An 18,981-nucleotide genomic window follows, 5' to 3' on the forward strand; every position below is an offset into this window, starting at 1 on the left:
ATTGTTTATACGCATAAGTATCTTTTGGTCATAATAGTTTCTGTCGACATTCGAATAACACTTTGAACCTAAGTTTGAACAATATATAAGATTGGTGTGCTTAATGTCAATGGAATAGACATTCCTTGTATGACACCTTTTTCCTGTTATAGGAAACTGTTGGTAGTAAAAACCAGAAATAAGTTTTGTATTATAGCTCATATCGTTTATAGTAAACTCAGTCGGACATCCAAACATAATGAAACCTGCTCTAGTTGCAGCACATGTTACACCCGTACTTAAAGTATTAAATAAGTCAACAAAACCTGTTGGTGGTATATCTGAGTAAGTATCTTCAAAGGAGTATTTTTTTACCAATTCACAACAATAAAGTCTTCTGGTGTCAAAAGAGCAAAACAGGCTTTAGTCGTCATTGTGTTTAAGGTTAGTTTACAATATCGTCCTTGAGGATTTGTAAGTTTGTTGTTATAGAATATATGACTCAGGGTTTTTAGTCGTAATAGTATAAAACCATTATGTCTTCTGCCATTTACTTAGCAAATAAATTTTAATGAAATGTTGTGGTCGTCAAATATTTTTATAACGTCTGGGAAACTATATTTTAAGTTCAACGTTTCACCTCCTTTCATAACGTATATCTTGTCAATGACATTATATGAAACACCACAGCAACCAATGTCGGGTTCTATTTCTTTGATGTTTATATCGTCTGCCTCTGTCAAAAGTTTCAAATAGTTCTTTCAAACTTCATGAGGTGCAATGACATATGAGTTCACTTTTACAGGGTTGTGTTCGACCAAGTTTAACATTATCTTAAAGCTTGACAAATCTTCTCCTGAGTTTGAAGTTTGTCTTTCAGTTGTTGGTAGTCGTTTCGAATATCTGCAACAGAACTTAAGTCTCTGTTAACTTCAGGATATGTTGGTTCTTTTACAGGAACAATTGTTATACCATCTTCGTCTTCGTATGGTTTCCCCACTTCAACATCTCTGTCTTTGACATTGACAATAACACTTTGACTGTTTGTTTGAGTTGGTGAATTTAACTTCACATCTGCCACCGCCATTAAACCTTTTGAAACACTTACGCTTTCTATTTTCGGAAATGACATTTTACTTAGAATAAAAAGATGGACGTATTCGGAATATCTTATTGAATTGAAGCAGAACAAAGTTTATACTCACAAAAATACAAATACATTGACAGAATAGTTCTTTACACAAACAATGGAAAATGTTATAGAATAGCATATATTTACTGAACCAAAAATATTTTCATAAAGCAAAGAAAGTTGGTATAACTGAAATGGTGAAAGTTCTTGAACAGACAAAAATATAACTTCAAAACTTACAGATATTACTAAAGGAAAGTTTATAATACAATATTATGTCAAAACTGGCGTACTGTCAATATTTGACGGAGAGAAGTCAGTTCAAGAACAACTTACTGACCTGCTGCCAAAATCTGCTCGATGGAAGCTGTCGTTATATACCATCTGAGGAGCCCCAGCAGGTTTCATCGAACGAAATCTTCAAAGAGCATCTTCCGTGAAAAGTGCTATTGGTTTGTAAACTTCTTTGCTCTCATTCATCTGGACCGTCTCTGTCACAGTATATTGTATTTGAACTGTACAACAGTTGAAATACCACCCATAAAGTCTTCTGAGTCAGCAAATGGAATGCCAAAGCCAAAAGTTTGAACGGTCTCCATTTGTATATTGAGTTTTTTGACCTCCTGTATGAGTCCATACTTTCACATATGGCATAATAGAACTTTGCATTTCAGGGTTAATAGTTGTTGTGAAGTTGTTGTTAAAGTTCATAGCAATCTAATGTCAAGTTGTATGACCTCATATCCTCAACTGTAGAATATTCTTCTCTTGTGATAATATTTGCCATCTATGTTTATATGATATTTAATACCAGGGTTGTAGAAACAAGAATAGTCATTTATAGTTCGTTGCTGTCTGACAGTACAAACATAGTATCTGCATGTTTCATTGCAGTTGTTAAAGCAATATCTGTTCTTGCACCTGCGGCTCCTGGATTTTGGTTTCCAACTTCACCTGCAAAGTCTTTGACAGATATTTGGTGTATAGGGAACATAAGTGGAACTGCAATATATTGGCAGCTAAAGCATTTGAAATATATCTGGGTCCAACATATAAACGGCAAGTCTGCTTTCTATTCTCTTGCATTCAAATTTTTCGCATGTGAACTTAACTGGGTCCCAAGCAGTTCCAGCAGCATTGAAATAATAGTTTACTTCATTGTTGAAGTTTGAGAACCAAAGTCTAAGTCAACTTTGTCTTTGCAAAATTCGGCGAATGACGTTTGATTTGTTCCCTTTACGTCTGTAATAGTGAATGGGTCTTGTGTTGGTGCAATGACTAAGTTATTTTTGCTTGGAGTAAGTTCAATAGAAATTTTTTCCTGCCCAGTTTGGCAAGTATCTTAAGAACCTAAAGATGAGGAAAGATGACAAGGAACTCTTAGTTTTCAGTTTTACTTTGGTTACTGCTGCTGCAGTTGTCCAGAAAGGTTATAAAACTCCTGGAACGTTAGGGTCAAGTCTTCTTATTTTCTCAATAGTTGCATACTGGTCTGTTTGTTCTCTAGCTTGTGGTTGTACTGAGTTTCTCAAAGCGAACCATTCATAGTTTGCCCATGTTACTGTTTTGAACTAAGTCAGAGTTAGATATATCTTATATCCCATGAAACTTCTGGAGCATATTGGTATCCGACATAGAAAATTCCATTGCAACCTTTCTTGTCAGACAACTTGGCAGAAGGTTTTATTTCAATGTCTTGTTCCACGTATAAGAATGAGTTGTCAACAGAAATAATATGAAACCTGTCGCAAGCAATATCTACTGTTGTTGAAGAACCTTCTCCAAACTCACCTACGTTTCCATAAGAAACAGCAGTTGTATATTCGTAAGTTCCAGGAACTATTTCTGACCTTCTAATGGCATTGTCGCATTCGTTATACCATTCGGAAACATTTCCGTTCATGGCATCCAAAACTGTTGGCGTTATATTCTGAGCGGCGTACATTTCATATGGGTAAAAATATAGAATAGTTGGATTTATGTGTCATAATAGAACCCACTCGTACCAAGCTTTACTTTCTTCCTGACTGAGTTTTTAACTGAATCTTTAACTCTTCTTTTTCCTTCATTGCCACTACTTTCACTAGATGAAGTTACTTCTTCACTACTTTCACTTTGTTCTACTCTTCTCTTCTTCTTTGGTGTCGCTTTTGGTAACTTGCCCTCTGCTTCAAGTTGTTGCATCTTTGCCTCATGTTCACCTAGTATGTTGTAAATTTCCCATGTCCTTTTTGCCTTTGGGCTCTGGTCGCCCATCTCAGGTAACCTATATCCTAGAAAGATTTTGTCATAGTTTGTATTTGAGTCTTCGCGTATTGTTTGCATGACTCTTTCCTGAGTTTCCGGTTCAAGCTCTTCAAACAGAGCTTGTCCATATGGAATAAGCTCGTTTCCAAATATATGTTTTTGTAGCCATTCTGGTTTTCTTTCCATGTAACCAATAATATCTTTTGTGAATGGGAAAGCTTTTACCCAACGTTTCAGTCTGCGTCATTTATTTCTGTAGTTGGTTTTATTTTGTCAAGGAACATGTTTTTTCAATACTAACATTTCATTTGGTACTGTCCATTTGAGTTTTCTTAAATATTCATCCCTTCTCATTTCATTGTCTGCAAAGTAAGTTTTTATGACATTTTGCAAACTTTCGTTTGCAAGGTCATGTACAATAGGTTCTCTTCCTTCTCTCTCCCTAACTCTCTTTCTAAACTCTTCACCAAATATACCATCTCTATGGTTCTGTGTAGTTCTTTGAGATAAATGTTCAGAACGTCAGGTGTTATATTTCCCTCAGCCATGTTCATTTCATACTGGTCCAAAATATCTGCATCTTTCATATCTTTCAATGGCATTAAAGCGCGCTGAAAATACCCGTTATATCTGGTTCACCATTCACTTCCATTGCGTCTACAACTTCTTGGAATTGAGGTTGTAAGTTTATGAACCACCTATCCGGATTAGCTTTATGACCCCATTTCATTGTAGTTCCATAGTCTGCAGAAACAAAAGTAGGTTTGTTTCCATATTGGTTAGGTTCTGAATGAACTTTAAACAATGTTTCATTTCTATATGTTTTGTTGAAATTTAACCTTTTATTTTCACCGAGTTCAGCCAAAGATTGAATGTTATATGGTCGTAAGTAAAAAGGATTATTGTATTTGCATACATTTTCTTTCAGTACTTCCATTCTATGCTGAATATTTTCATCTCATGTTGGAGTCTTTTGTATGTCGGTGAACATTTTTCGATATCCTTCTACTATGTCAGCCGAATTTTTCTTAGACTCTTGGAAAGATTCCATATTCTCCTCATACTCTTGTTGAGGGTCAAGATTTTTCGGCTGTTCCAAATCTTCATCTAGTTCTGTGAAGTTAGTTTCCAAAGGAGGGACTTGTTCGTTTCCTTCAGGCTCTTCTAGCTGTTGTTGCTGAACTATTTCTTCCATGTCTGGTTGTATCTGAACTTCTTCCTGTTGAGTTTCTTGTACCTCATCTGCTGGCATTTCATATATTCCGAGACCGTTTTTAACAAGTTCCCTATCTAAGTCATCTGGACTCATAAGCCTTTCTTCTTTCGTTCCGTCTCTATTTTTTACGCGTTTCATGAAGAGAGTTGAATTATCATTTAGCTCTGACATCAAATATCTCGGAGTAAATTCATCCATGTCATTTGGATGATATGCTATTAAATCATATCCCTTTGCGAGCTTGTATTTTCCAGGTTTGAGATTATATCCGATTTTATGCTGAACCATAAAGCTAAATAGGTTCGGGTCAGTATTTCCTTCCTTGAACTTTCTAATAGCTTCTTTATATCTGTCACTAAAGTCAAGAGTATCTGGGTAACCATAATCTTCCTTAAGCATTTTTAAGAATTCTTGGTTTCCTTTTTCTCTACTTCTTTTATGTCTTTGCTCTGTTTGAGGTTGTTGTGCTGGATTTTGAACTGTTGGTTGTTGTGCTGGATTTTGAACTGTTGGTTGTTGTGCTGGATTTTGAACTGTTGGTTGTTGTGCTGGATTTTGAACTGTTGGTTGTTGTGCTGGATTTTGAACTGTTGGTTGTTGTTGTTGTGCTGGATTTTGAACTGTTGGGTGTTGTGTTGGTTTTGGTGCATGCCTGTGTCTGTGTCCATGTGACGATGTAAATGTTTTAGGTAGTCCTGGTGCAGGTGCTTCTCTTGGAGGGTTTGGTGGTATATAAGTTCCACCAGCTGGCACATATGTTCCATCTGCAGCATAATGTCCTACCTGACTTTTCGTTTTTAAGAAAGCATTTACTAGGTCTGTTTTGGTCTGTTGTAACTCTTTTTCTTGACTTTCCACAACAGCTGCTCTAATGGCGTCATAGGCACTTTGAACTGCCTGTCTCGTTGCTGCATCTGTTATTTTCGTCATATTTTGTGCTACTTCTCTTAACTCTTTGTCGAAACCTTCAGACTTCAGTTTCTTTCCAGATGAGAAGTCGTTCACTAGTTTCACCTTACTATGAAGAGCTTCGAAGGCATTCTTAAAGTCAGCATTCATTAAAGCTTCATTTGAACTGTCTTCATCCGCTTGTATTTTTGTCCTTATTGACCCTATAAGTTGGGCTGCTTTGGCGTTGGCTTGGGCATCTAACCAGTCATTATTAGCTTTTATATATTCTGCGCTTTTCATTGCCTTTTGCATGGCTGCGTCGTTATTTTTACTTTCTTGTGCTAAGTTTTCATACTGTACGGTTTGGTTTTGCAACTGTAAAAGTTTTTCTGCCTTTACATTTGCTTCAACTTCTTTTTTATACTCATCGCTATCCATATATGTCTTCATGGCTTTTTGTTTTATCTCTTCATCTTTCAGTACTTTATATTGAGTAGTATGGTTTTTCAAATTTATAACATCTTGTTCCATTTTTGCTACTTCTGCTGCTTTTTCTGACACTTTTTCGCATATTCCTCTGTACTTAGTTCTTTCAGTTGTTCTTCTTTCTTCTTTTTCTCTACGTTTAACTCATTGAGTTTCTTTGTGTGTCTGTCATATTCTAGTTTCTTTTCGTTTTCACTTATTTGTTTCTGTATGTCTATGTTTGACTTTTTGACATCTGTTATTTGATTTTTGAGTGAACTCAAATTCATTTGACTTTGAGGGTTATAAGCTGTTCCGTCTGCAGCTCCACCATAGCCTGCCATTTTCGCTAAAAGTGCCGCTCTTAAACCTCCACTCTGTGCACCAATAACTCGGTTTAAAAGCATAGGGTTGCTTGACATTTGTTGCAACATAGTGGGGTCATTCATAATTTGTTGTTGCAACTGTTGTTGTGGTGTCAGTTTTACTATTGGATGTTTCAATGCTCTCTTCCTCTTACGTATATTCTTACGTAGCTTACGTGGCATTTTAAGTGAAGTTAAAAAGCGGTTTTTGACAGATGTTTATATGACACTTTTTGTTCAGCTCAAAAAACTACTCGGTCAAAGTTTTGTCAGTTTTGTAAAATAACCGTCCTATCTCATTCTATAAGGGGAAAAAGGCTTCTCAAAGTATACTTCCTTGGAACGCCTGTAACTTTTCCTGTAGCGACGATAGACCCTTACTTGTCCGGACAAAGTTATACTATTTTGAGCGCTCTACAAAAAAGTCACCGGCTGGCTCGTCCTCAGAAATTTTTTATGGGCTAGAGGGCGCAACGCGCCTGGAAGCCCCACTTGCCTTCCTTCTTGAATATCACATATCCCTATGTTATTATAAATTATGCGCGAGTGCACAGTTTTTAATTGCAATATTCCGATTTGATTAAAGAATTTGTATTTTAGCTTCAGATCTATTGTTCATATATGAAACATTTCGATTATTTATCATGCTTCTAGAATTTTATACTTGAATGCAAAGATCGATATTGGCCGTTTAAAAATTCTCATAATTTTTTCTAACATGCTAATGTTGAAGATTTTGTCATCAAAACATGAGTTTTTTTTGCCTGTCAAAGGGTCAAGGTTTACAACGTGTCACTTTTTGGTTTACGTGGCAATTTAATAAAAAATTAAGTTTTTTATTTTGTATTTTTATTAATAATATAAAAATGAAACCAAAGGCTGTGAGGCACAAATATATTATCAGTGCCTCACAGCCTTTGGTTTCTTGTAGAAAGCTGGGAAACTTTCTTCAAATGATAAGTTATTCGAAGAAAGTTTCCCAGCTTTCTAGTGGGACTTGCTCCTTATGAGGTATATAGTATGAATATATACCTCATAAGGAACAAGTCCCTGCCAAAAACGAGAAAACTTGCTCGCAATGCGGAACAATTGCGAACAAGTTTTCTCGTTTTTGGTTTCTTGTAGAAAGCTGGGAAACTTTCTTCAAATGATAAGTTATTCGAAGAAAGTTTCCCAGCTTTCTAGTGGGACTTGCTCCTTATGAGGTATATAGTATGAATATATACCTCATAAGGAACAAATCCTTAAATAAACATACAAAATCCATACAACAACAAAAAAAAAGTCACGTAAACCAAAAAGTGACACGTTGTAAACCTTGACCCTTTGACAGGCAAAACAGTTTTATCTATTACTACAGTTCTGAAAAAATATTTCACGCTCAGATAGTGAAAATATTCAACTTTTCAAGAAATGCAATAATCTTCAGAAATCTTGTGAACGAAATTGATGATATAATAAACTACTATGATACACAACAAATTTATTTTTGCTGGAGAATCATAAAAAATCTCAATATTTCGAAATCCGAGTTTCTCCTCAGAAAATTGCTAATCAAATACTTGCTATAATATTGATTAATGTAATACATTAGCACCGTTTTTAACATTTAAACTTACAAAAATCTAATATTCGCGGAAAAGTTTTGCCCTAAGAAAATTTTTAATCAAATTGTTGCTATAATATTGATTAATGTAGTACATTAGCACCGTTTTAAAAAAAAAAAGGTAGTGGGGCCTCCAGGCGCGTTGCGCCCTCTAGCCCTGAAGATGTTTAGTATAAATGAAGTTTTTATTCGGAGGGCTTCCAGGCGCGTTGCGCCCTCTAGCCCCGAAGATGTTTAGTATAAATGAAGTTTTTATTCTGAGTCAAAGTTCGGGTCTTCTGCGTTATATGCAACGTAATTGAACCATATCTTGTATGGATGGTTCAAATCCGATGAAACAGAAATGGTTTCACCGGGGACTAATACCAAGTTTCCTTCCCAGTAGTCTTGACCATTGCTAAAGAATATGCAAACCAATTCTTCGAATACAATTTCTTGTCCACTTTTGCGTTGGAAAATGACTCTTACACGGTCACCTGGAATGACTCCATCTTTTTCGTTGTCTTCATTCTGTAACGAAATAGTACGAACGAGGAAATGGTTGACAATTTCAACTTGGAATTCGCAAGGAGTTGTGCGAAAAACCCAGCCAACATTTTCGGCTCCGTACTCGTCAGCTAGTTCATCCTCGTCATAGCTGTACGAGTACGGAGTGAAGTTTATGGCTGCACGGGCAAATTGAATTTGAATTGGGCTGCGTAAGGTAGGAAGCAACTGGTTGAAGAGTCGTTCTTGAAGTACTCTTACAAGAGTGGGACAATAGCGGACAAGTTCGTCTGCATATTGAATTGAATTCGAACAAATTTGTTCGAATTGGACTGTCGCCGAAACTAGTTGACCAAGAGCTGTAGAATACTCTGAGGTCTGTTCTATACTTTCTTCTATAGAAGAAGCCATGTATTCATCAGCTTTTGACTGCAATTGTTGGCGCAATTGGAAGTTAGATTGCTCGGGGTCAAAGCGAGTCTTTGGAGTGTCATCTGGGACTGGGAGTGACCGTGGAGGATGACAATCCTCTTCCTGGATAGTTGAATCGGAATCGCTACTGTCTTGGTATGACATTGAGCTAAAATGAAGTGAAAAAACCGACCACTTTATTTTTTCAAATAAGAGTTTGAAATAAACGGTTTTGTCAACGGTAACCCCGTCTATTTTTTTATTTTATTTAATAGTTACCGTTGGCAAACCGTTCCATCTCAAATATTGAATGAACTATAAACGTTTTTTGTTTTCTATATATACTTTTTTGTCCAACGGTAAAACTTTTTACACAACGGTTTTTGAGAGTCGTCGCTGTTGACTTTTTTGTAGAGCGCTCAAAATAGTATAACTTTGTCCGGACAAGTAAGGGTCTATCGTCGCTACAGGAAAAGTTACAGGCGTTCCAAGGAAGTATACTTTGAGAAGCCTTTTTCCCCTTATAGAATGAGATAGGACGGTTATTTTACAAAACTGACAAAACTTTGACCGAGTAGTTTTTTGAGCTGAACAAAAAGTGTCATATAAACATCTGTCAAAAACCGCTTTTTAACTTCACTTAAAATGCCACGTAAGCTACGTAAGAATATACGTAAGAGGAAGAGAGCATTGAAACATCCAATAGTAAAACTGACACCACAACAACAGTTGCAACAACAAATTATGAATGACCCCACTATGTTGCAACAAATGTCAAGCAACCCTATGCTTTTAAACCGAGTTATTGGTGCACAGAGTGGAGGTTTAAGAGCGGCACTTTTAGCGAAAATGGCAGGCTATGGTGGAGCTGCAGACGGAACAGCTTATAACCCTCAAAGTCAAATGAATTTGAGTTCACTCAAAAATCAAATAACAGATGTCAAAAAGTCAAACATAGACATACAGAAACAAATAAGTGAAAACGAAAAGAAACTAGAATATGACAGACAGACAAAGAAACTCAATGAGTTAAACGTAGAGAAAAAGAAGAAAGAAGAACAACTGAAAGAACTAAGTACAGAGGAATATGCGAAAAAGTGTCAGAAAAAGCAGCAGAAGTAGCAAAAATGGAACAAGATGTTATAAATTTGAAAAACCATACTACTCAATATAAAGTACTGAAAGATGAAGAGATAAAACAAAAAGCCCTGAAGACATATATGGATAGCGATGAGTATAAAAAAGAAGTTGAAGCAAATGTAAAGGCAGAAAAACTTTTACAGTTGCAAAACCAAACCGTACAGTATGAAAACTTAGCACAAGAAAGTAAAAATAACGACGCAGCCATGCAAAAGGCAATGAAAAGCGCAGAATATATAAAAGCTAATAATGACTGGTTAGATGCCCAAGCCAACGCCAAAGCAGCCCAACTTATAGGGTCAATAAGGACAAAAATACAAGCGGATGAAGACAGTTCAAATGAAGCTTTAATGAATGCTGACTTTAAGAACGCCTTCGAAGCTCTTCATAGTAAGGTGAAACTAGTGAACGACTTCTCATCTGGAAAGAAACTGAAGTCTGAAGGTTTCGACAAAGAGTTAAGAGAAGTAGCACAAAATATGACGAAAATAACAGATGCAGCAACGAGACAGGCAGTTCAAAGTGCCTATGACGCCGTTAGAGCAACTGTTGTGGAAAGTCAAGAAAAAGAGTTACAACAGACCAAAACAGACCTAGTAAATGCTTTCTTAAGAACGAAAAGTCAGGTAGGACATTATGCTGCAGATGGAACATATGTGCCAGCTGGTGGAACTTATATACCAGCTGGTGGAACTTATATACTAGCTAGTGGAACTTATATACCACCAAACCCTCCAAGAGAAGCACCTGCACCAGGACTACCTAAAACATTTACATCGTCACATGGACACAGACACAGGCATGCACCAAAACCAACACAACAACCAACAGTTCAAAATCCAGCACACAACCAACAGTTCAAAACACTGCACCACAACCAACAGTTCAAAACACTGCACCACAACCAACAGTTCAAAACACTGCACCAACAACAACCACAAACAGAGCAAGGACATAAAAGAAGTAGAGAACAAGGAAACCAAGAATTCTTAAAAATGCTTAAGGAAGACTATGGTTACCCAGATACTCTTGACTTTAGTGACAGATATAAAGAAGCTATTAGAAAGTTCAAGGAAGGAAATACTGACCCGAACCTATTTAGCTTTATGGTTCAGCACCAAATGGATATAATTTCAAACCTGGAAAATACAAGCTCGCTAAGGGATATGATTTAATAGCATATCATCCAAATGACATGACTGAATTTACTCCGAGATATTTGGTGTCAGAGCTAAATGATAATTCAACTCTCTTCATGAAACGCGTAAAAAATAGAGACGGAACGAAAGAAGAAAGGTTATGAGTCCGGATGACTTAGATAGGGAACTTTTTAAAAACGGTCTCGGAATATATGAAATGCCAGCAGATGAGGTACAAGAAACTCCACAGGAAGAAGTTCAGATACAACCAGACATGGAAGAAATAGTTCAGCAACAACAGCTAGAAGAGCCTGAAGGAAACGAACAAGTCCCTCCTTTGGAAACTAACTTCACAGAACTAGATGAAGATTTGGAACAGCCGAAAAATCTTGACCCTCAACAAGTGTATGCGGGGAATATGGAATCTTTCCAAGAGTCTAAGAAAAATTCGGCTGACATAGTAGAAGAATATCGAAAAATGTTCGCCGACATACAAAAGACTCCAACATCAGATGAAAATATTCAGCATAGAATGGAAGTACTGAAAGAAAATGTACGCAAATACAACAATCCTTTTTACTTACGACCATATAACGTTCAATCTTTGGCTGAAACTCGGTGAAAATAAAAGGTTAAATTTCAACAAAACATATAAAAATGAAACATTGTTTAAAGTTCATTCAGAACCTAACCAATATGGAAACAAACCTACTTTTGTTTCTGCAGACTATGGAACTACAATGAGATGGGGTCATAAGCTAATCCGGATAGGTGGTTCATAAACTTACAACCACAATTCCAAGAAGTTGTAGACGCAATGGAAGTGAATGGTGAACCAGATATAGCTGGTATTTTCAGCGCGCTTTAATGCCATTGAAAGATATGAAACATGCAGATATTTTGACCAGTATGAAATGAACATGGCTGAGGAAATATAACACCTGACGTTCTAGAACATTTATCTCAAAGAACTACACAGAACCATAGAGATGGTATATTTGGTGAAGAGTTTAGAAAGAAAGTTAGGGAGAGAGAAGGAAGAGAACCTATTGTACATGACCTTGCAAACGAAAGTTTACAAAATGTCATAAAAACTTACTTTGCAGACAATGAACCGAGAAGGGATGAATATTAAGGAAAACTCAAATGGACAGTACCAAATGAAATGTTAGTATTGAAAAACATGTTCCTTGACAAAATAAAAACCAACTACAGAAATAAATGACGCAAGACTGAAACATTGGGTAAAAGCTTTCCCATTCACAAAAGATATTATTGGTAACATGGAAAGAAAACCAGAATGGCTACAAAAACATATATTTGGAAACGAGCTTATTCCATATGGACAAGCTATATTTGAAGAGCTTGAACCGGAAACTCAGGAAAGAGTCATGCAAACAATAAGCGACGACTCAAATACAAACTATGACAAAATCTTTCTAGGATATAGGTTACCTGAGATGGGCGACCAGAGCCCAAAGGCAAAAAGGACATGGGAAATTTACAACATACTAGGTGAACATGAGGCAAAGATGCAACAACTTGAAGCAGAGGGCAAGTTACCAAAAGCGACACCAAAGAAGAAGAGAAGAGTAGAACAAAGTGAAAGTAGTGAAGAAGTTACTTCATCTAGTGAAAGTAGTGGCAATGAAGGAAAAAGAAGAGTTAAAAACTCAGTCAGGAAGAAAGTAAAGCTTGGTACGAAACAATTATGACATAAATCCAACTATTCTATATTTTTACCCATATGAAATGTACGCCGCTCAGAATATAACGCCAACAGTTTTGGATGCCATGAACGGAAATGTTTCCGAATGGTATAACGAATGCGACAATGCCATTAGAAGGTCAGAAATAGTTCCTGGAACTTACGAATATACAACTGCTGTTTCTTATGGAAACGTAGGTGAGTTTGGAGAAGGTTCTTCAACAACAGTAGATATTGCTTGCGACAGGTTTCATATTATTTCTATTGACAACTCATTCTTATACGTGGAACAAGACATTGAAATAAAACCTTCTGCCAAGTTGTCTGACAAGAAAGGTTGCAATGGAATTTTCTATGTCGGATACCAATATGCTCCAGAAGTTTTCATGGGATATAAGATATATTCTAACTCTGACTTAGTTCAAACAGTAACATGGGCAAACTATGAATGGTTCGCTTTGAGAAACTCAGTACAACCACAAGCTAGAGAACAAACAGACCAGTATGCCACCATTGAGAAAATAAGAAGACTTGACCCTAACGTTCCAGGAGTTTATGTTAACCTTTCTGGACAAACTGCAGCAGCAGTAACCAAAGTAAAACTGAAACTTAGAGTTCCTTTGTCATCTTTCCTCATCTTCAGGTTTTTAAGATACTTGCCAAACTGGGCAGGAAAAATTTCTATCGAACTTACTCCAAGCAAAAATAACTTAGTCATTGCACCAACACAAGACCCATTCACTCTTACAGACGTAATGGGAACAAATAAAACGTCATTCGCCGAATTTTGCAAAGACAAAGTTGACTTAGACTTTGGTTTCTCAAACCTCAACACTGAAGTAAAACTATTATTTCAATGCTGCTGGAGATGCTTGGGACCCAGTTAAGTTTACATGCGAAAAATTTGAATGCAAGAGAATAGAAAGCAGACTTGCAGTCTATATGTTGGACCCAGATATTTCAAATGCTTTAGCTGCCAAATATATTGCAGTTCCACTTATGTTCCCTATACACCAAATATCTGTCAAAGACTTTGCAGGTGAAGTTGGAAACCAAAGTGCTGACCCAGGTGCAAGAACAGATATTGCTTTAACAACTGCAATGAAACATGCAGATACTATGTTTGTACTGTTCAGACGAACTATAAATGACTATTCTTGTTTCTACAACCCCGGTATTAAATATCATATAAACATAGATGGCAAATATTATCCAAGAGAAGAATATTCTACAGTTGAGGATATGAGGTCATACAACTTGACATTAGATGCTATGAACTTTAACAACAACTTCACAACAACCATTAACCCTGAAATGCAAAGTTCTATTATGCCATATGTGAAAGTATGGACTCATACAGGAGGTCAAAAAACCAATATACAAATGGAGACCGTTCAAACTTTTGGCTTGGCATTCCATTTGCTGACTCAGAAGACTTTATGGGTGGTATTTCAACTGTTGGTACTGTACAAATACAATATACTGGTGACAGAGACGGTCCAGATGAACTGAGAGCAAAGAAGTTTACAAAACCAATAGCACTTTTCACGGAAGATGCTCTTTTGAAGATTCGTTCGATGAAACCTGCTGGGGCTCCTCAGATTGGCATAACGACAGCTTCCATCGAGCAGATTTTGGCAGCAGGTCAGTAAGTTGTTCTTGAACTGACTTCTCTCCGTCAAATATTGACAGTACGCCAGTTTTGACATAATATTGTAAGATAAACTTACCTTTAGAAATATCTGTAAGTTTTGTTGTTATATTTTTGTCAACGTCAAGAACTTTCACCATTTCAGTTATACCAACTTTCTTTGCTTTATGGAAATATTTTGGTTCAGCAAATATTGCTATTCTATAACATTTACCATTGTTTGTATAAAGAACTATTCTGTCAATGTATTTGTATTGTTTGTGTGTGTAAACTTTGTTCTGCTTCAATTCGAAGAGATACTCGAATACGTCCATCTTTTTATTCTAAGTAAAATGTCATTTTCCGAAAAATAGAAGCGTAAGTGTTTCAAAAGGTTTAATGGCGGTGGCAGATGTGAAGTTAAATTCACCAACTCAAACAAACAGTCAAAGTGTTATTGTCAATGTCAAAGACAGAGATGTTGAAGTGGGGAAACCATACGAAGACGAAGATGGTATAACAATTGTTCCTGTAAAAGAACAACCAACATATCCTGAAGTTAGCAGAGACTTAAGTTCTGTTGCAGATATTCGAAACGACTACCAACAACTGAAAGACAAACTTCAAACTCAGGAGAAGATTTGTCAAGCTTTAAGTATAATGTTAAACTTGGTCGAACACAACCCTGTAAAAGTGAACTCATATGTCATTGCACCTCATGAAGTCTTGAAAGAACTATTGAAACTTTTGACAGAGGCAGACGATATAAACATCAAAGAAATAGAACCCGACATTGTTGCTGTGGTGTTTCATATAATGTCATTGACAAGATATACGTTATGAAAGGAGGTGAAACGTTGAACTTAAAGTATAGTTTCCCAGACGTCATAAAAATATTTGACGACCACAACATTTCATTAAAATTTATTTGCTAAGTAAATGGCAGAAGATATAATGGTTTATACTATTACGACTAAAAACCCTGAGTCATATAATTCTATAACAACAAACTTACAAAGTCCTCAAGGACGGTATTGTAAACTAACTTTAAACACAATGACGACTAAAAGCCTGTTTTGCTCTTTTGACACCAGAAGATTTATTGTTGTGAATGTAAAAAATACTCCTTTGAAAGATACTTACTCAGATATACCACAACAGGTTTTGTTGACTTATTTAATACTTTAAGTACGGGTGTAACATGTGCTGCAACTAGAGCAGGTTTCATTATGTTTGGATGTCCGACTGAGTTTACTATAAACGATATGAGCTATAATACAAAACTTATTCTGGTTTTTACTACCAACAGTTTCCTATAACAGGAAAAGGTGTCATACAAGGAATGTCTTTCCATTGACTTTAAGCACACCATATTTATATATATTGTTTCAAACTTAGGTTCAAAGTGTTATTCGAATGTCGACAGAAACTATATGACCAAAAGATACTTATGCGTATAAAACAAACTTTCTCTGCTGGTTTGCCTATTGTTCATTCGAATGCAGATTTTCACCTTTAGTAACTCAAACACTTTAGCAAAATAAACTTAATTAGTTGACGCAAACTTTGTTCCTGTAAAACTTTTATGTCCTATGTATTTGTCAATGACGGCAGAAAGTTTCGAATTGGAAGATGCAACTGGTGAAAGTATTGTATTACAAGAACAACTTCAACAACAAATAGCTCAAGACAACAAATGCAACAAATGCAACAACAAAAGTCAAGAATAAAAAAAAATATTTTTTATTTTTATAAAAATGTACAGAATAGATTTTCAGATTTTTATGACTTCCAAGCTTCAGAAATATGTGTCCATTTGAGACTATAACAAAGCAGTCGAGAATTTGAAACGTTTAGTCATTTATGTCGACTCTGCCCCAGAATGTTATGTTATGAAAGAATGGGATGTAGTCTTTAACAAACCAAAGCGACAATAGTTTCAGAACAAGAATGTAGACAGAAACTTAAGAAAATAAAAGTCGTACAAGTTGGCATGAAGATGTTAGATGCTTGGGATATCTTATTGTCAAAGTTAAGAGATTTTTCAGTTCTGAGTATAAAGTTCTATACACCTCTCTCCAAACTTCTATTCTATCTTCACTGGATATAAAATGAAACAAGTAGAATGGAAAAGTATTATAGAAGCTTGGTTAGACCATGTCAAAGAAATTATATGCAATGGAAACGAAAGAGTCTATGAGTATATCTTATGTTGGTTTGCAAACATCTTACAACATCCAAGTGCTAAAAATGAAACTGCTCTCATTATAATTGGAAAAAACAGGAACGGTAAGAAACTTTCTTTACAGATATCTTATGCAAACTGTTAGAGGGCTATTCGAACCCGAATAGACAAACTTAGAAAACATCTGTGGCAAGTTTAACTCCTCAATAGAGAATATGAAACTTATAGTTTGCAATGAACTTCAAAGTATAGATACAACAAAAGTTTTGAACTCAGATGCTTTGAAGAGTCTTATAACAGACAAAGTTGGAGTTGTTGAAAGAAATATAAAGACCAAAGAGTTTGTGAAAATGTTGCAAACTTCATTATGGTTTCAAAACAATGCTGTTCCGATGAAGTTAGAAAGTTCTGACAGAAGATATGTAGTTGTCAGAACGTCAGATTCATATATGCAAGATACAGAATATTTTGACGACTTAGCAGAAACTTTGACATCTGACTTTTACAACCACTTGTTCTCATATTTCATGACATTAGATATTTCTAAGTTCAATCCAAGACAATTCACATACCGAAGAGAGACAAACATTGTTAGAAGCAAACAAGAGTGTATATGAACTGTTCATAGATGAAACTGACTTTGAGTGTTTTAGATGAAAGGTCATTGTACGATTCGTATAAAATATTGTCAAGAATATGGTTATATGACACGTCTAAACGACATTCTTGGCAAATGTCAAAAGTCTTTTAGACGTACAGAATGGTGTATATACAAAGAAAAATTTTTCTGAGTAAATTTTAAAAAAAAAATATTTTTTATCCGATAGAAAAGATGACAGAAAAATTAACTTTTTACATAGCGCCAAACCCTTCTTGCCAACATCTTTTTAAGCCACAATATTAGACATAGAACTAAATAGAGAACAAATAAGAAGCGAAATTCTACAAACAGAAGAACATATAGAGACCTAGATAACGAAAATGAATATGCGCTATTCTGGTTAGATTGTCCTTATGAAATGTATGAAAAAAGGGCTTTATATGAAGAATATAGAAAATATTGTCATGAAAATAAAGAACCAAGCTCTAGAGAAAAATTCTATGCTGGTATAAAACATCTTTTCGAAGTTCAGAATGGCAATATATAAAGAAATAATTTTTCTAAGTTATTTTAAAAAAATATTTTTTTTATCCGATAGAAAAGATGAAAATTCATCTCAGTAAAACAGTAAAATGTCAGGACTTAAAAGAAGAACTAGACCCATTCACATATTTGAATGTTTACTTCTACCTTTTTGAAAAGTCTTCATTCAGCAAAGTTTGGAACATCGAACCAGTTAAGTTTGCTATTGTGACTAAAATGGTGCGAAATTTGAAGACTTAGACATAGAAGGTTTGTTACAGTCAAAGAAAGTTTTGACAGAAGGTTTCAAACCTTAAAGAAGGCAAGCATACAAACTTGTTATACCTTATGAACCAAAGAAAGCAGACGACTATGAATATTATGAGTCTAATAGTTGAGAGTTCAAGGTAAATTGGGTAAAAAGATTTTAGAGTCTAAGCCAGTGTTTCTCCTAAAGAGGAAAGAGAAACATTGACATTGACCCAGAAAATGTTCTAAAAATAAAATTTTATTTTTACATGTCAAATTTCTTTTCTCTGGAACTGGTTCAGGTTCTTTCTTCTCTTCTTCTACTTTCTTTTCTTTCTTTTCTTTCTTCTTCTTTTCTGGTGGAGTTATGTCAAATTTCTCCGAACCATATTTATGTAAAAGTTCTTTGTCCTTAATAGCTCATCTATTCTGTTTTCTATTTCATCTTCAAGAACAGCGCATGTGTCTTCTTTGCATTCTAAGAACTTTTGTTGGACTTCATCTTTCCAATCGGCGTCATCTCTGTCAACAAGTCTGTCATTGACAAATTTTAAGACTGCTCTGCTTAATGTTTTATGGTTCTGGTCATATTCCCAGAAACAGAACTTTAGAACAAATTCACCTTTCTGTTTACACTATGTAAGATTTTATGGTCGACAGATGTTTTGCTGTCGAAAAGCTTGTCTCGAATATAGATAGCGAAATCGCTAGACATTTTCTAAAAGATAAAAATTTTAATTTTTCTAAAAATATGTTAGAAAAAAAGTTTGCTGACATTGACAAAAAATTTGAGAATGTTTTAAACAAGAACAGAGGAATTAGAAAATGCTCAGATAAACCTATACATGAAAAGTTCTTATTTGCTCAGAATGGTATAACAGTTCTAATTGCACCACCTGGTCGGGTAAGACTTCACTTATCTTAAAATGGCTGCACAACAACAAGAACTAGATGAGAAGAACCCATTCTATGAGTTATGTGTTATTTTTACTTCTGGTCAATTTGAAAC

The 18,981-nt window shown here is 35.5% G+C and overlaps 7 protein-coding genes and 2 pseudogenes across 9 annotated transcripts, besides 1 other annotated feature; 4 read left to right on the forward strand and 5 right to left on the reverse strand.

Moving 5' to 3' along the window:
• Nucleotides 1–3,088: 3,088 nt before the first annotated feature.
• On the reverse strand, nt 3,089–3,436 carry TVAGG3_0041790 (protein of unknown function, DUF4106 family; the record flags this gene model as incomplete). Its single annotated transcript, XM_051220767.1, has 1 exon — nt 3,089–3,436. The coding sequence occupies one exon, from the start codon at nt 3,434–3,436 to the stop codon at nt 3,089–3,091; it is 348 nt and encodes a 115-aa protein (XP_051105753.1).
• An 880-nt stretch (nt 3,437–4,316) lies between these two features.
• TVAGG3_0041800 lies at nt 4,317–5,893 on the reverse strand (annotated as a pseudogene). Its single transcript has one exon. A coding segment is annotated over exon 1 (1,577 nt).
• A 332-nt stretch (nt 5,894–6,225) lies between these two features.
• TVAGG3_0041810 (protein of unknown function, DUF4106 family) lies at nt 6,226–6,478 on the reverse strand (the record flags this gene model as incomplete). The annotated part of the gene is made up of 1 exon (XM_051220768.1): nt 6,226–6,478. A coding segment is annotated over one exon (253 nt), but the record flags the coding sequence as incomplete, so codon positions are not given.
• A 1,852-nt stretch (nt 6,479–8,330) lies between these two features.
• Nucleotides 8,331–8,963, reverse strand: TVAGG3_0041820 (uncharacterized protein; the record flags this gene model as incomplete). The annotated part of the gene is made up of 1 exon (XM_051220769.1): nt 8,331–8,963. A coding segment is annotated over one exon (633 nt), but the record flags the coding sequence as incomplete, so codon positions are not given.
• A 480-nt stretch (nt 8,964–9,443) lies between these two features.
• On the forward strand, nt 9,444–9,726 carry TVAGG3_0041830 (protein of unknown function, DUF4106 family; the record flags this gene model as incomplete). Its single annotated transcript, XM_051220770.1, has 1 exon — nt 9,444–9,726. A coding segment is annotated over one exon (283 nt), but the record flags the coding sequence as incomplete, so codon positions are not given.
• A 280-nt stretch (nt 9,727–10,006) lies between these two features.
• Nucleotides 10,007–11,001, forward strand: TVAGG3_0041840 (kinase-related family; the record flags this gene model as incomplete). The annotated part of the gene is made up of 1 exon (XM_051220771.1): nt 10,007–11,001. A coding segment is annotated over one exon (995 nt), but the record flags the coding sequence as incomplete, so codon positions are not given.
• A 759-nt stretch (nt 11,002–11,760) lies between these two features.
• Nucleotides 11,761–18,981: part of a mobile genetic element that runs on past the window's edge.
• TVAGG3_0041860 lies at nt 11,895–12,792 on the forward strand (annotated as a pseudogene). The gene has a single exon. A coding segment is annotated over exon 1 (898 nt).
• Nucleotides 12,830–13,526, forward strand: TVAGG3_0041870 (uncharacterized protein; the record flags this gene model as incomplete). The annotated part of the gene is made up of 1 exon (XM_051220772.1): nt 12,830–13,526. A coding segment is annotated over one exon (697 nt), but the record flags the coding sequence as incomplete, so codon positions are not given.
• Nucleotides 14,331–14,750, reverse strand: TVAGG3_0041880 (uncharacterized protein; the record flags this gene model as incomplete). Its single annotated transcript, XM_051220773.1, has 1 exon — nt 14,331–14,750. One exon carries the CDS (start codon nt 14,748–14,750, stop codon nt 14,331–14,333), a length of 420 nt encoding a protein of 139 aa, XP_051105759.1.

The sequence above is a fragment of the Trichomonas vaginalis genome, chromosome IV (assembly GCF_026262505.1).
Source record: "Trichomonas vaginalis G3 chromosome IV, whole genome shotgun sequence".
In the NCBI taxonomy this organism is placed as follows: domain Eukaryota; phylum Parabasalia; order Trichomonadida; family Trichomonadidae; genus Trichomonas; species Trichomonas vaginalis.